The 17,907-nt window shown below is 45.5% G+C and overlaps 1 protein-coding gene across 1 annotated transcript in view; it reads left to right on the forward strand.

The window, feature by feature from the left end:
- Positions 1-2,676: 2,676 nt before the first annotated feature.
- Positions 2,677-17,907, forward strand: part of Bcat1 (branched chain amino acid transaminase 1) — a 67,377-nt gene continuing 52,146 nt past the window's right edge. Inside the window, exon 1 of the mRNA XM_057781863.1 lies at positions 2,677-2,846. Within this exon, the coding sequence (XP_057637846.1) occupies positions 2,841-2,846 (6 nt within the window). The 5' untranslated portion in view covers positions 2,677-2,840. The remainder of the gene's footprint in view (positions 2,847-17,907) is intronic.

Consider the following 17,907-nt stretch of genomic DNA (forward strand, 5'->3'; position numbering starts at 1 on the left):
GCGTTTAAATGGGGGAGGGGAATTCGAGCCCCCTCCACAAGCTTACAACTATGTCTTCTTATTACCCCCTCCGAGGGGCTCAGGAGGCCATCTTCTGTTCCCATTGCCCCAGTTGACTCCCTGGGTTTAATCTCTGCTTTTAGACTCCCTTGCCAACCCCCCCCCCCGTCCACCCTGACCAGCTGGAAGTCTTCCTAGACTTCTCTCTAATCTGATTTTTCTCTGCTTTTCAAAAGCATATACTTTGCTGGCCACAGTGGTGCAGGGCTGTGGTCCCAGAACTTGGGAGGCAGAGGCGGAGGGAGGTTCCCTCTTCTCGGTGACTCTGGAGAGTGTCAAATTGACAATAAGAACTACCCACATTCTTTGTGAATGTGCCCTGGGGAGAAGAAATTGTGAAGAACAAATAACTAAAGATTGGAGCTGTAGTAAAAGAATTGGGGGGGCGGGGTTGAAAGGTGAGAGTCTCTGGGGTCGATACAGGCAGAGCAGCTTCTGTGTTTACAGAGTGTACAGCAATCTGCCCTACAAACCCACCTCATTGGTAGCACGGCATGGCGAATGAGGTTCCTTGATTCTAATCTTAATTCTCATATCACGGCACATAGTAAATATATCTATATATCCATATATATGGGGTTACAGAGTAAAGACGGGGCTGCAGCAGAGTCCAAGAGGCTTCGGGCTACTGAAGGAGCATTGATACGATAGCAGATCAGACCAGTGCCTGGCAGGGCTGATAAATTTTGAAACCTGGTTCCCTTGAAATGATTTTAGTATGCTTGTGTTGAAAGACCCCCCCAGGTTTGGGATATGAAGGACATCCACAGCTGTTACAGCCCATCTTTTAAAGCAAAAAACCACAGAGACGGGGGGGGGGGGAACCTGTAACTTATTGGATTGGCTTATTCAAAAAGGCTATTACCAATAATTAGCTGGAGAGTGATTGCCAGATCAGATGAGGTAAAGGGAAACTTCTGAAGGTCACTTTGCCCCTTCCCAGGGACTAAGTCAAAACATCAGTAACTGAGTCATAACCTAAGGGTTATCATGCCCCTATTTAGGGAGATGGAAAGTTTCCAACATCTCAGTACGTGCATGCATAGCTGTTATGTCCTTGGTTCCCAGGGGAGGTGGGGAAGTACTGAGAGTCATCAGAAATGGCTTTAGATTTTTCTTAAAGTTTTACATTTTTTTAGGGTTGAGGGGGCTTACAAATGCATTTAGAGTCTTTCAGTGTGCCCTTGATATGATTTTAGTATCTTTGTGTGCCCTCCCCATCTTGATCTGCCCTGATAAACTCATAGTCTATTCTCTTCTCCAGGAGCAAGCTTTGTATCAGTCATGCTGGATGGGTGACCTCCGAGAGACGGGGCCCTGTCTCTGGGTCTACCCAGTGCAATCTCCTTCTCCTCCCCTAGAATGGAATCAAAGTCTGCTTAGGAAAGTTGTCTCCCAGGACAATGTACCGCCTGGAAAACCCCACTGCCTTATACAATGTGGAGTAACCCATGTATTTCTTTTTTTTTTTTTTTTTGGTTTTTCGAGACAGGGTTTCTCTGTGGTTTTGGAGCCTGTCCTGGAACTAGCTCTTGTAGACCAGGCTGGTCTCGAACTCACAGAGATCCGCCTGCCTCTGCCTCCCGAGTGCTGGGATTAAAGGCGTGCACCACCACCGCCCGGCTAACCCATGTGTTTCTACATTCATCAGTTGATCACCTAGTGCTGCTTGAGTTAAAGCCATGCCTAGACTTACAGCCACATGAAGGGAAGAATCTTTTACTGCTGTGCTGCGCACAAAGACAACAGTGCATTTGCCAGACAGATAATTCAGCCATGCGCTCACCTGGTCACCAGTTCCATTCCAGGCACCGGAAAAGAAAAAAGAAAAAAAAAACAAAAATCATGTTTATTTATTTCCTTGTTTGTTTTATAAAGAACACAGGCAAACACACAGTCCCAGACAAGGCTGATCCTTTTCCAGGGAGTTAGGAACGAAAAGTTCACAGCAAAGATGTCTGCTTTAGATTTACTGAACATAAAGTTTGCCATATCCTTAGAGGGAGGTAACTCCCCTCAACAAAAACACCCTTGAGTAGTCAGTCAGCTGGAGCCTAACCTGAGGCTCCACACAGACATCCAGCCAAGCGTGTGTGTGTGTGTGTGTGTGTGTGTGTGTGTGTGTAGGGCAGGGAAGTGATCAGGCAATTTCACATCAGAAAACTGTGCATCAGAGGACACAAACTAAGAAAGCGAGTTACCCAACCCGAGAGCCCATGCTAGGGCTCAGATGGTGGAAGGAGAGAACCCACTCCTGCTAGTTCTCCTCCGTGCCCAACCCTACACAAAATTTAGTACATTTATTTAAATGTGATTTTAAAAAGAAGTAGAGGAAGTGGTCATTTGAAAGTAGCCTGAGGGTGGAGAGAACAAGATGGACAAGACCCACAACCCTGGAAAAATCCAACCTATTCCTTACTATTTCAAAATACATCTTAAAACGTCCATGCTCGGAGGCCAGACCCTGGTGCCCTGTGTGACTGGGGACGGAGAAGCGGACAGCCAGGGCTTCTCAGCAAGGAGCAGAGAGGAAATGGATCAAAGGTGCTGTCAGATCCGCCCGTCTTCCCCTCCTGCAACACGAATACGTGCTCATCCCCTGTCCTCCACCCCGGCTGCCTCTGCCTGCAGGGCCAGTCGCTGATGCAATCCGCAGCAGAGCGCGCCCAGCTCTCCATCTTCCGTGCTCTGAGACCCTGAGCGCCACGTGTCGCCGCGCCGCAGCGGGAGGAGACGCAGACCTGCATCCAGGAGCTGGAGGCACAACACGGCCACGAGCAATGAAGGTAAATGTCTGACTGAAGCTCCTGCTGGAATGTAGCCCCCCACCCCCCACCCCCACTCCGGGACATCGCGGACATAGAGAGGAGGATGGAAGGACAAGCTTGCTTTGTTCCCCGTCCTCGGCCACCAGGCGTGGGGACCCGGCCTCGTTTCTGCCAGCAGATGCTTCCTCTCCGGTTCGTGCCTGGGGTCTGTGGGTACGGTACCCAGCTTCAGAGGATGCCACAGCGCCTGTCCCACATGCTCCCAAGGCGGGAAGAAAAGACAGTGCTTTTGCTTTTGAGCTGCAGCCCAGAGATGGGGTTTGGGCAGGATGCTCTGGGGTGCTCTCCTGGTGGGTGTAATGGAAGTGGGAGGAGTACCCTCTTAGCTTAAGGGCAGCTCACCTTTTCGGTTCCAGATTCCACGTGGGAGTTACAGATCACTTGAGCTTCAGGGCAGCCTGAAGGACTGGGGCGTCCCGCGTTGTGTTCTAACGCTAATGGGAGGTAGCTATCCCAGTCACCAGCCAGAGGCGTTTTAGACTGTTTTCCAGGGCTCTGACTCTAGGAAAAGCTGCGGGATCTGAAAGGTGCCCCCTTCTAAGGGAAATGATACTCAGTTGGTTGTGCTGTTTTCTAGCTTCCGGGAAGGGTCCGGGAAGGGAGATTCCAGCTATAAAATGTGGGCTTTTGGGAGCAGCGGAGAGCGGCCACGTTTCAGATGAAACGTGGAGGAGGGAGTTAGAGAGGCAGACTGCTCAAGCCTCTCTGGGCGGCATCCCCGCTTCTCCATTCGTACCGTGTCTTCCCTTGCCTCTAGCCCTGACAGACACGGGTGATGGGTGGTGGTTTGTTTTTTCTTTGACATCTCTACCTCATTTCACTAAATCATATGCATTTACTATTTTAATAGACGTGCATTTAATGTATCCACTATCTCTCTTAGTCAGCAGCTCATTCTGTATATATCTACCCTAAAATATAAGCTCCCAAACTCCACGGGTGGGCAGTTTGTGTATAGAGAAGAGCTTACACGCTGAAGGTCACAAGCCCACTGAGAAGAGGGGCTTACATTCCCCAGCTGTGGCCCCTCTGGCGAGGCTCAACGCTGTGTACTAACAAAGGGGACCTAACCTGGGATGGTACTGCCTTGTCGGGAAGTGGGGGAGGGGAGAGCGCGTCTCAGCTTAATCTGCTTTCTGAGCCCCCAAGACAAGATGGAGAGTTTAAAAAGTTGTCTCTCTGAACCAGGCTTGGAGGTAGTCCCCGTGCTTGTCATCTGTGGCTATAAAGCAGCAACTCTGGGCTACGGGAGATCAAGCCTGGCCATGGGAGACCAACAAAAACAGGGAAAAAGAAGTCAGTGTGTGAGAACTAGTCTCGGCTCATTGGATCTGAAGTTTATATATTTGGAAGGGGTTGGAACCCTTTGGAAGGCAGTGAAAAACAGCCGTATGGTCCTAGCTATGGCTTCCTGGAATACCTGTGACTCATTGGTTGTTTTCCTAACTGTAGGTTTTATTGTTTCTCATGTGTGTCCACGAGGGAACTGCCTGGAAACTGTTTCCAATTAGAGAAAGTTAGGACTATCCAGACCTTATTTCAGTGCATAAATGAGGAAGCTGCCCGGGCCTTCAGGTTATGCCTTTTGGGGTTTCAGGATCCATGCTCCACAGAGAGCCTTTATGGAGGTGTCAAGGGATGCCTGGCTAGAGTTTCCACTATTCCTCCAAAGTCTGCTAACCATATTCTTTATTAATTTAAATGATTTATTTTTATGCGTGTGGGTGTTTTGGTGTATCTGCGCACCACGCCCATGCCAGAAGGGGGCATCAGATCCCTCTGGAACCCCAGTTCTGAATCACCATATAGATTCTGGGTATCGAACCCAGGTCCTCAGTGTTCTTCATCACGGATCTCTCCGGGCCCCAGAGGGCAGCATGCGAGAGTCTGTTCTCTCTGCCCTCCGTGGGGGTCACCAGGCCAGAACTGAAGAGATGGGACTTGGTAGCCAGCGTCTTTGCTCATGGGCCCTGTTCACTGACCCCACTGCCTTTTGGGTGTATGTGTAAGATGTGTGTTGGTGTCTGCAGGTTTATGTGTGAGTGCAGTCCTACACATGATACCATGCATGTGTGGAGGTCAGAGGGCAACCACTGGAGCTCATTGCCCTGCCTTGTTTGAGACAGTCTTTGTTTTGAGCCATGAGTATGCCAGGGAGCTGGCCTGTGAGCTCCGAGGAAGTGTGCTTCCGCCTTGCTTGACATTGCTGATCTCTGGGGATTTGAACTCAGGTCCTCATAGCTGTGTCTTACTCACTGAGCCACCCACCTCCCACAATCCCTTTAAATATGTAATGGTCCCGGGGGACTGTTCAGCGCATGCTAGGGGCATGCCTGTGGGACCTGTGTGTTAGATGTCATTGCCCCAGTTCCCCCTACCCTCTGTGGACATGACTTTCCCAGCAAGCATGGGAGAATCTAGCCGACCCACTCAGTTCTCGGCTGTATCTGTGGGCAGCCTTGGCAATGCCACTTTATCTCTTGAAAAGCTGCCCAGTGTGTTTAATACAGCGAATAACAACATCCCTCCTGCTGGGGCTCAAAAGCACAGCTGGTAAGAAAGTGCTTATTCAGTCTAGCCCGAAGAAACCGGCGCTGTTTAAATCAACAGAGACACACGTGAGGACTGCGGCCCAACGTGAAAAATCATTTCCGGGTTGGAGAGATGGCTAGGTGGTTAAGAGTGCTTGCCGTTCTCACCGAGCCCCGAAGTTTGGCTCCCTCCCTTCCCCTTATGTAGCTCACAACCACCCGTACCCCCAGTTCCAGGGAGTCTGCTGCCCTCTGGCCTCCACCAGCTCGCGAGCAGAAGTCCATGCTCAAACATGCAGAAAATAAACCCGAAGTTAGGGTTCAGGGTGTACTGGTCCACAGGTGTGACTCTGTCTACCTCATCGAGGTCCCCGTGTCGTGTGAACGTGCCATCAAGGCAGAGCTCTGGCCACTGGTCAGGCGCCAGCGTCCATTTCATCGCTGCCCTAAGTAATTCTTTGGTCTCAGTCACTGAATTATGTTACCTCTGGAATTGAATGTTTATGTCCTTAAAATAGCTTAGAAATTAGACCATCTCACCTGCAATAGCACGGTGTGTCTCACAGGCATTCTTCATCAGACAGGCCTCGACTTTTGGGTGGAAAATAGCTTTCCCAGAACGTTTGTCTAGTGCTCAGTGGTTAATGGGAAAGATGTGTGTGTGTGTGTGTGTGCGCGCGCGTGTATATATGTATGTGTGTGTATATATACACTCAGGTTAGGCCTGAGTCTCAGTTTACCCTAAGGCAATACCTGGTTCCACCCAGGAACAGACCATCCACAGGAAATTCCTAACGTTCTAACTATTGTAAATAGGATCACTTGATGTCCAGCACGCGCCCATCTTCTTTTGGCCAGGGCACCCCTAGACAAATGTCAGCATATCAGGGATCCTGAACCTTAAAAATCCCTCTGCTATTATAAAACCCCACCCTAAACGTACTCAGGGCTCTTTGATTGTGCCAATACGTCTGGCACATGGAGAGTCCGAGTTTGCAGACTTGTGTAAGAATAGAGACTCTTTGCTTTTACATACAGGACTTGGTTTCCTTATTGATTTTTGGGGGACTCTGCGAATCTGGGTATAACAGTTTTTTCTGTGTAGTCCTGGAACTCACTCTGTAGACCAGACTGTAGAACTCACAGAGATCCACCTGCCTCTGCCTCCCTAGTGCTGGGATTAAAGGCGTGAGCTACCACCCTCGGCTGATATATTTTTTTTTAAGAAAAGACTTTAACTCTTACTTTTTAAAGATTTATTTTATTTTTTTAGTGTGTGTGTGTGTGTGTGTGTGTGTGTGTGCTATAAAAGGCCAGAGCGGGAATTACATATGGTTGTGAACAGCCTGCTATGGGCGCTGGGACTGAACTCAGGTCTCCTGGAAGTGCTTTTTTTTTTTTTTTTTTTTTTTTTTTTTACCACCGAGCCATCTCTCCAGGCCCTATTTTTATAAGATAATTTTACCAGATCTTGAACTTGAGATCCCACTACCACTGAGTGTGGGATTGTCATCTAGTGTGGGGTTACCATGTAGTGTGGGATTATCATGTCGTGTGGAATTACCGCATAGTGTGGGGTTACCCTGTAGTGTGGGATTACCACATAGTGTGGGGTTATACTAAAAACCGGGATTGAACACTATGAACTTGCTATACATTAAAAATAACCTTAATTTAAAAAAACGCAAGCTCATTTATTCTTTATTTTCATGTATACACTTGAATGTATGATCAGTTGGCATTAACTGTCTCCTATGTAGTGTGTGTGTTTGTTATTTTGGCCTTACCTGGATGTCTGCCTTTGGAAGCCTTGTTTGTTTTTGGTTCTTTGAGACAGTCTCATGTAGGCTAGGTTAGGGTGTAACTCACCATGGAGCTCTCTCCGGGGGCTGGAGGCAGGCATCGCAAGCCCCTGGCACGCTGGCCAGGGATTCCGATTCATTATGAAATAACGCCGGCTCCGGTGCCCACCCAGAGAAGCCCTGGCTGTTAACAAAGAGACTCAGCTTGCTTCCACCATGCATGAGGCCATCCATGATGGATTGCCCAGGGCAGTCATTGAGCGGTTCTTTACGGTCCATCACCACACAGAAGTGGGGAAGGATTTCTGCCAAGTGTGCTCATGTCTGGTTAGCAGGTGGAGGTACCATTTCCTGTGGTCTCGGTCCTGGATGCTAGTTCAGCAAACTGAAATCATAATGAGCACTTCTTTGAACTCTGAAGATGAAAGATAAGAGCATAGGGAGTTGAGCACGGGGAAGGATGCCTGCCTGAAGGACGCCTGCCGTCTGAGCACTGGCTCTGAGTTTCCTGAGGACACACACAGATCTGAACCTGTTCCTCCGCTAGTGGAGGTCAGAGTCTGACCTCATCTTTGCTCTTTCAAAGCTGTTGACAAGTCTGGCCACACGCCCTGTCCTAGGGTGGGTACTCGGTGATTTGGACACTAAAATGGCCCATAGAGGTGGATCCGCTCTCCCTGACCAAAGGTCAGAGAGTTCAAGCCTACTTCTGTTCCTTCTTTTAAAATAGGAGGTTTGATGTAGGGAGTGGCTGTCTACAGGCTGTCTAGGGTGTGCTCACTGCATATTCCTGCCCAAAACATCAAACAACATACTCAGGAAATAATGGCTTAACGTCTCAAGTATTGAAGCAGGTGACTGTCCTGGTGTTCCTTTGTGTCGTTTTAAAGCAGTCTTTGGCCTTCTCTCCCCTTATATTGGGGTATAAAAGTGTAAGAACAGCCGTGGACGAACCCAGGATTCAGATTAACTGAGTGTCCCTCCTTGTGCTGCTCTGTGCTTGTCTCTTGTTTCTCCTGTATCTCTGGTTTGTTTTCTTGATAATTCTAATCCTCATGCTCCTATGAGTTTTAGCCGGTCTTCGACAGGGAAGGAGATAGGATCATAAATTTAAGGTTACTCTCGTGTGTAGAAAGTTTGAGGCCAGCCGGGCGGTGGTGGCGCACGCCTTTAATCCCAGCACTTGGGAGGCAGAGGCAGGTGGATCTCTGTGAGTTCGAGACCAGCCTGGTCTACAAGAGCTAGTTCCAGGACAGGCTCCAAAACCACAGAGAAACCCTGTCTTGAAAAACCAAAAAAAAAAAAAAACCAAAAAAAAAAAAAAAAAGAAAGAAAGTTTGAGGCCAGCCTGGGTTGTGTGATACTTGGCTTTAAAGAATAAAGATAGCTAGAGCCATAAAGTACACAGGGAGATGTGTTGCATCTCAGACTCCACGGTGTAGGGGTTGGTGGATACTCTGTGCACCAAGGCCTCGCTGGTGAACCGAGAAGAAACAGCGGGCTTGAAAAAGGGGGTGATAACTTCATCAAGAAAAGGATGCTTGGGCGGGAGAGGGTCGGCGGCTGTCTTCCTACCCTTCAGCGACTCAGCCCGGGGTTAGATTATAGAACAGAAGTCACGTGTCCCAGAGTGCTGCCCATTCCCAGTCCTGGACAGCTTGTTTTCCGTTGTTGCAGACAATGCTATTTTTAAGCAAACTACCGAAGGCATACCAGGGCAAAGCGAGCAAAGAGGCACTGACAGCGTTCACCAAACCCTCCGACTCTGAAAGAAAAAAGATCTATTAGGCTGCTTTGTACTTTCCTTCTGCCAAAGAAGGCTTGTTCTTTTGGGTTTATTTTTCTAGCTTTTAGTTCTCTCCACGGAGAGCAGGGCTGTTCCCGTTTCCTGCTGACTTCTGCCACCCGCTGGACCACCTCAAATTCCTAGGCTTGTTTCCCCTTCACATTTGCTCTGCACACCAACTGTTTGTGCCTCTTTTCCTGATTGGTTTACCAAGGAGTTTTATGCATATTTTTATTTACTTTTACATTTATTCATTTAATTTTATACACACCTGAATGTGTGTGTGGCCAAAGAAGTACTACATAAAGTTTGAGGTCAGCCTGGACAATATGAACTCAAAAACAAACAAACGAATGAACAAACAAACAAGCAAAATCCAGCCTCCCCCCTGAATAAAAACATCAAGGAGTATGTAAACGTGTCTTTAATGTACTAGTTATATGTGCATTAGCAGTCTACAGGCAGTAGCTGATTTTATTTTTATGTAATTAAGCCTTGGCAGAGCTAGTTCTTATGCTAGTAGATTGTATACCGTATACTGTAAGCATTATTTTCGTCTTTTTTCGTAATTATTTATTTTATTTTATGTATACTGGTGTCTGACTGGTGACTGACTCTCTGCCTTTAATAGTCCCAGAATTCTCTCTGCTTGCCCCGTCTATACTTCCTGCTTGGCTACTGGCCAATCAGCATTTTTTAAAGCAATATGAGTGACAAATCTTTACAGTGTACAAGAACATTCTCCCACAGCAGTTTCAGGTGGTTGTGAGCAGTCTGATGTGGGTGCTGAGAACCAAACTTGGGTCCTCTGGAAGAGCAACAAGTACTCTTAGCTACTGAGCCATTGCTCCAGCCTCAAAGAGCCTGTTTTTCAGTTGACACAATATTCTGATATGTGAAATGGTGGTGATAATCATGCCAACCTCTTATGGAAGGTGTTAGGATTATACACAATCACATAGGCAAAGCATATTTAGAGTGCTGTTAACTATCATGTGTTATGCATAAATATCAGCTAAATTATTACAAGATACTCATATGGTAAAGTGAACACAATTTTTTTCAAGCCATATATGGTGGCTCGTGTAATCCTGGCAATGGGGAGGTGAGTGAGCAGGAACAACTTGGGTTCGCGGCCAGACTGGTCTACAGAGGGAGACCTTGTCTCAAAATCCAAAGCAGGAGCTGGGGACATCACTCAATCATTTGAGGGCTTGCTCAGTAAGCATGAGGTTCCATCCCTATATACCACATGGCACTGGACATAGCCGGGCATGCTTGTGATCTCAACACTCAGGAGGTAGAGGCGGGAGGATCAGAAGTTCATGGCCAGCCATGGCTACAGAACAAGTTTGAGGCTAGTCTGGGTTCCATGAGACTCTGTCTTGAAAGCAAAAGAAATGTCAGTCAGTGATGCACTGGGAAGAAATGATTGAATTTCATCTGCCTTGGGGTGGGGAAGCAGTTTAATCTCCCCGGTGCTCAGTCCTCCAGGTAAACCAGAGCATTGATCTCCCTGGCCTCCAAAAAAGGGCCTGGAAAGGGACCAGCTGTTAAGAGCAAGGATTTCCCCCCACCTCCCTGCAGAGGACACAAGTTTGGTTCCCAGGACCACAATTGCCTGTAACTTCCACTCCAGGGGGAACTGCCCCCTTCAGCCTCTGACACCTGCATACGTGGGCACACATCCAGCCCCACCACACAACTGAAAATCTTGGCCTTCCTTGGACCTCTGCTCTTTCCTTGGCCCTGATTTGAATCAGAAATGCAATTCTTGCTCCAGGCTCAGACCCTTGAAAACACTGCATGTGCAGAAGACCTTTCTCACTATTAGCTTTCTAACAGACAGCAATATTGAGGATGAGGCAGAGACAGAATATGTAGCTGCCTCTGGCTCTTCCAAAATGATATGGGACACAACCCAGCTACTGGAAAGAGTCTTCTTCAGTCTGGGGGACCTAGTGATAGTTTGATCATTTTCTGACAACTTAAAAATTCTAGGCCATCTACTATACACATTGTTCAAGACCAGCCTAGGCTCCATGAGACCCTGTCTCAAAAACAAACAAACAAACAAACAAACAAACAAAAAAAAAACCCAAAAAACGTAATACTAAAAAATACTAAATGCTGCTGGTTCACCTGCTTCCTAAACTGAGACCGTCATATATCAGGGTCACTCACAGAAGTGAAAATTTATGCCAAGTGATTGGCAATAAATAGACCCCCCCATGCACTTCAGAAATGTAGCAAGCTTTTCATGTACCAGCTCACAAATATAACTACACAGGAACTTATTATTGTGACATCTTGGCCTATAGCTTAGGCTTGTTCCCAACTAGCTCTTATAGCTTAAATTAATCCATTTATGTTAGTCTACATTCTATCACATGGTGTTACCTCTCTTCCATCTTGCACCTCCTGTTTCCTGTCTATGTCTCCTGGCTTCTCCTATGTGCCTAGATTCCCCCTCTTCCTTTCTTTCCTTGGAAATCCCACCTATACCCCTTGCCTAGCTATTGGCTATTCAGCTTTTTATTACACCAGTCACAGCAAATAGATCTCCATATAGTATACAAATATTCTATAATTCCCCCCACACACACTTATTTAAATAAAAAGAAAAGGCTTTAACTCTAATATAGTAACTATATACAATAAGAACAATTATCAGGTAAGAATTACATTCACAATGTCCAGTCCATTTGTATTTGGCAAATTCAGAGAATGTATTATCTATCTTATCTTAGTGAGTCCAATGTTTTGTACCTAATTTACTTTTTATCCTAACTTGCATTATCATCCTAAAAATATCTTTTAGAACTTAAAACATCTTAGATAAACAATTTAAGCTTTTATGTTTCTTGATCTTAATAAGCTTTTTACCTCTTATGGAACTTTATTTTCTGAATTTGGTGACAAAAAAAATTGACTATCTGGTATTTATCCCTATCAGAGCCCCAAAAAGGATATAATATTTCCTGAGTAAACAGGAAGTTTAGGGCAAACAACTTCCAAAACTATAGAAATGACAGAAATAGTTGGCTGCCTGGACAGTCATCCAAGGTTCCTTTGTAACATTGGGGCATCCATCTTTGGCCTACTGACCTAGAATATCTAGCAAATGTTTTTGTGACGCAGGAATTTTGAAGGATTGTCCTACCATGTCTTGGCAAAGTTCGGCAGTTGCCTTCTTTTGTGTCCTGTTTATCCTGTTTGGACAGCATACTGTCAACAGCCAAGGTAAGGGAAGCTTCTTGTCCAGTGGCTAGCTTTGACACAATAAAAGCAAGCTCCATAGAGAAGTTTTTCAATGCCCATCACCCTTTTTTTGAAGTAAATTGATGCTGCTAGGAGCAAACATGTCTCACTGTCATGATAAGTCTTATGCTATTAAAGAATTTTAAACGCCGTATTCTGTAGGTCTTTGAAGTGTGTGAAGACCATCTATCTATTTAAAATATTTTTCTGTTTGACCTTTAAAACATACCTAATGTGACCATGAGCTTGATTTTTATAGATGACTATTAACTTGTGTTTATTATCCTAAATAGCTTTCAAGGAATAAATTCAAATTACATTTTAAAATTATCTGCATAGATACAATCCCTTAAACAAGATTAGAAGCATAAATACATTATAATAAAAATAACCTTAAAATTGTATTAATATATAAAAGTCCATATCCATGTAAAATATTTGAACCTAGTAGTTGTTCAGAAGTAGACTCAACCGTCTACCCTTTTATCCCATCATTTCTTGTTGGGGGATGTGGACCCCAGACCCTGAATTTCCTGTAAATAAGTTGCTTGCAGCTGCTCTGAGCAAAACAACTTGTTTTCCTGTGTTTGCAGCTGCTCTGAGCATGAGACAGGGGAGTGGGTTCTGGTGGCTGCAGCTGAAAGATCTACAGCCGAGAGCTGGGGTGTGGCCAGAGCACTATATAAGCTGCCCCTGGACACAATAAAGTGGGCATTCTTGGTATTCTTGTTTCAAGGATGACCCGTGTCCCCCGTTTCCGTGTGTTTGTCTTTGTGTGTTTAAATCTCCATGGCCCTTGCTCTGCTCACAAACGTGAATGGTCTTGTAGTACAGATGGTATGCTACATGCGTGGTACAGGCGTAGCGCGGCATAGCGCAGGTGTAACAAGTAGTGTGGATGCTCCAATTTCTATGCTATATTCTCTTTATTCCCCCCAGAAAGAGATCCCTGAATCTAATCTCCTTCGTTTAACTTTTTTTCTGACCATGACCAGTAACAGCTTGTAACCAACCTCCCTAAATGATAACAAACACCCATAACCCACTGACTTACCAAAAACCATCCACCCTACCTCTTGAGAAAGTGGGTGTCATATTCTCTAGACTACTTCCTATTGTCTGGGAGTGATGGCATCTTTAGGGGACCCTGCAAAAATTGGGATAATGGTCAAGTCCTAGGAGGACTAGTTGTATGATTTATTGTCCACTCTCTGTGTAATGGGAAAGTATAGAGCTTATTCAAAGTCCTGGATAGAATAGTCTGTGAAGCTGACCATTGCAGCTAGCAGCTTTGAAATTGTTTTGGATGTAGATTTTTGAGGAAATTGCAACAGAGGCATTCTGAGAGGTTGGATCACCTGGGCTACTTGTTTTTCTTGGTGTCTGGTCCTTTTGTTCTGAAAACACATAAACTTTTAAAGGTAACATTAACCCAAATATAGAATGTGTGGTGTGTACAAGTTAGCTAAGGATTTTTTGTTTTATATTTGAGCAGGTAAAAGACATCTGTCAACTTTATAAATCCATTTGGACTGTATAATCAAACTGTAATATAAATCTTTATCCATATGAAAGGGTGGCATATAATAATAAGTCTTGAGGACTCTGTAGCCAACAAGATTTATCATGTCTCATCCAGTTCCAGAACTGTTGCCATTTAAAGGGATCAGTCTATAAAAAAGACCTGAAGTCTTTTTCTTTTAATTTTTAATGTCTGTAGCCAAGATATTCAGAAGGTCTTCCCCAATCAAATATGATCCGCATTTATTTTGAAGAGATCTATAGCTTTTTGTTTCCTGTGGAACAAAGGCACAACCTCTCTCTCAACACAACATATTTTCTGACTTCCATTCTGAAGTTAAGACATTCTTAAAATACATAGATTGGTTTAATTTAGCAGTTTCCATAATCCAATGTCTCTCAGCAGCTATTGGTTTTTGTACATTAGTATTTAAAAAATTCAAAGTCAGCAAAGCACCATACAGGATCCAGACACCCTGAGTATTTCCCATCTTTTTGTTTTGGTTTGGTTTTTCGAGACAGGGTTTCTCTGTAACTTTGGAGCCTGTCCTGGAACTCGCTCTGTAGACCAGGCTGTATTTCCCATCTTTACATGGCTTATTTCTTATATACTTTACTTTATATACTATAAAGAGTTCGCTTTATTATTTTTAAACTATTTTTCTATGACTTTTATACCCATTTTAAAAAAATTTCTTTATCATCCAAGCACTTGTTTAAACATACTATATCCGTTTAGAAGATTTTTGGTCTGGGCCTGCCTTTTTGCATGTCTTTAACCTATTTTGACTGCATGAGCCAAATCTTAAACCACTAAGTGGTGGCTAGACTCTCCGTTGCATGGCTCAGCTTAGCACATGGCCTGGCAGCTGGCTCTTCCCCTTCAGGGTTGGTGAGAGCAGAGCCTCAGGCCTGTGAGCCCCAGCCTGGAGCAGGTCTATCTGCCCTAACCCTGGTAGGTGCTCTACCTCGTATCCCACCACTTAGCGAGCGCTCTGCCTGCTGCTCATAGACCCCATTCAAGTGCTTAACATATCCCACAACACAGCAGCCCAGAAAGAAACCAACCAAACTAAAAAAGTAAGAGTTAACTCTTCAGAGGACTGGACAGCATCTGTGCATTGAGGGAACCTCAGTGGGAAACTGGCTTTTCTCTGTGTGTGGCTCCAGCCATCCAGGACAGGCTAACTAGCCAGCGTTCTCAGGAAATGGGAAATCCACACGGCATAGTGAATTTGTCGAAAGCCTTTGTGGATCATCGTGTCTGGTCAAGTGCTATTTCTCAGTTCTGCCCAAGCCTCTCATTAAGCCAGGCTGCAACTGTGCCCTGTGGAGCTCTGGTTATGTGGTTCTTTTATGCTCCCTAAATTATATACAGATTAGGTTTCACAAACGACACTGATGTCAAAGGAGCTCTTGACTCAGGCGTGTGATGGAGCACACTCACAGTACAACCACTTCTGAAGGACGAAGACTCAGGATGGTCCAGTCCAGCCTGAGCTACCTGAGACTCTGTGTGTGTGTGTGTGTGTGTGTGTGTGTGTGTGTGTGAGAGAGAGAGAGAGAGAGAGAGAGAGAGAGAGAGAGAGAACTCAGGAGTCAGAAGCATGACTTCTGTGGCTTGGGTCCTAGAACCCTACTTAGCGGTTGCAAGGGAATGAGGGAAGGACAGGCCCAGGTGGGATTCTCTCATGGCCGCAGCCTGGAACCCCAGAACCCCAGCATGTTTATAGGTAGAGCTCCGGGAGAGCAGGATCTTCACTAACAGTTTCCCCACTGTCCCCCCAAAAAGCAAAAGTCCCAGTGACATTTAATGGGGAAGTCTTGCTAATCAATTATCTTTAAGAGGTGGGGCCAAGTTAGGGTGTGGCTTTCTGGGACCCAGGTGCGCGCTCTCTCTCTCTCTCCCTCCCTCCCTCCCTCCCTTCCTCCCTCCCACCCCCCTCTCTCTTTCTCTCTGTGGTTCCCTCGCTGCACAGCTGAGCTTCGACTTCTTGCTTCAGTTTTGTGAGTTTTCCCCTTATGATAAATAAAAATATAATTGTTTGTCTTCAAGGTAGCCTGGTTATTTCCCGAATTGAGTTAGTTTCTGCAGACATTTAATTATGTCTCCCGCAGTCTATGGAAGTTGGGCAAGGCAAAACATCATGGAAAGAGGAGGAGACAGGAAACAGTTTAGTAAACTAGCTAATTTAAAGTTCCAACCTTAACAGCCACATTTAAAACCTATTTTTGTTTTGCCTGGTTTTTTGAGACAGCGTCTCACTAGATAGCCCTGGCTGGTCTGGAATTACGTAGACGAGGTGGCCTAATTAAGGTCTTGAACTCAGAGATGCGCCTGCCCCTGTCTCCTGAGTGCTGGGATTAAAGGTGTGCACTAGCGTGCTTGGTTCCAGCTTTAAACAAAAGCATGGTAGGTCTGAATCATTCATCAAATTTCATTGTTTGTCAAACAATGTCACAGACACTGAACATTTAGAAGAGAATGAAGTCACTGCCCTGGACTAGAAATGAAAACTGAACTCATTTCTTCAACCTAGAACTTTCCAAAGAAGATGGCCACACAGAAGGACTCTGGAGCCACTCCTTAGCATTTGTACTGATCAGGCTAAAAACCAAAATGGAGCCAGTCGTCCCTAAGTTCTACATTACCTACTCTTCTAGTTTCAACAGACAGAAAGCATTTCCTGTCCAAGCTCGTATCAGATGCTCCCTGGTGTTAACCAATCGGATGGTCCCTCTGCTAAGTGTTCTAGCTTGTTGGAACGAAGTGTTTTCCCATTCTGAAATAGAAAATAATGTCAACCAAACCAGGGGTGGTGGAGCATGCCTGTCACAGCAGTATGGAGGCAGAGGTAGACAGATTGCCTCTAGTTTGATGTCAATACGATCTACTTTGAGTTCCAGACCAGCCAGTGCTGCATAGCGAGACCTTGTCTTAAAGCAAAATGAATTAAGCCAGATATTTAAATTAAATTAAGAAGACCTTTTAAAGGTCTTGAAAATGTGATTTTTAAGAAACATTGTGTGTGTGCGCGCGTGTGTGCATGCGAGTGTGTGTGTGTGACACACGTAGTCTGACTTGTGGGAAGTAAGTTCCCTCCTAACACCACGTGGGTTTAGGGAGTCAAACTCACGCTGTCAGGCTTGGTGGGAAATGCTCATACCCGCTGAGTCATCTCTTCAGCCTTCCGGGTTTGTCCTTGGTAACCCTTTCTTTAAATCTTTGCCTGGCAGGAAACATTTGATGGAGGGAGTGTCTTGGCAAGCATGGGTCCCACCTCGATTTCACACTTGCTTTTCACCCTCTTTAAAAAAATCAAAGCTTTTCTTTTCATTCTCTCCCAGTGGTAAGCCACAAAAGTTGCTAGGGCAGAAAGAAATGAATGACTTCGGTTATTGCATCTCAAACCCTCTTTTAATTACACCACCATAAATCCCTGTCTGTCCTCCTGACTTTGTCTCTCTGAAACTTCACTCCCAGTCAGGGTGGAACAGGATCCCAACAGTTGCAGCTACCGTACCCTTCCACTTAGCCAAAAAGAAGAAAAGGGTTATAATGCATAAACCAATGTACTGCTCCAACAGAAGACCCGGGTTCCTTTCCCAGAATCCCTGGGTGGCTCACAACAGCCTGTAACTCCAGAGGGATCCCACATCCTCTTCTGGAGTCTGAAGCCACTGTCCTCACAGGCACATACACACAGACACATACATACCTATACACACAATTAAAAATGAAAAGAGCCGGGCGGTGGTGGCGCACGCCTTTAATCCCAGCACTCGGGAGGCAGAGGCAGGCGGATCTCTGTGAGTTCGAGACCAGCCTGGTCTACAAGAGCTAGTTCCAGGACAGGCTCCAAAACCACAGAGAAACCCTGTCTCGAAAAACAAAACAAAACAAAACAAAACAAAAAAAAAAAAAAATGAAAAGAAAGCATTTGCCTGGGAATGGTAGTGTATGCCTTTAAAGATGAGTTCTCAGAAGCCAGAGATAGGTGCATTTGGAGCTAGCCTGGTTTAAGGCAGTGAGTTCCAGACTAGCCAGGGCTACATAATGAGACCTTATCTAGAAGTAAATTAAAAAAAAAAGAAGTACGCTTTTAAAAATTGCATAT

This window comes from Chionomys nivalis, chromosome 1 (assembly GCF_950005125.1).
Source record: "Chionomys nivalis chromosome 1, mChiNiv1.1, whole genome shotgun sequence".
Lineage (NCBI taxonomy): Eukaryota > Metazoa > Chordata > Mammalia > Rodentia > Cricetidae > Chionomys > Chionomys nivalis.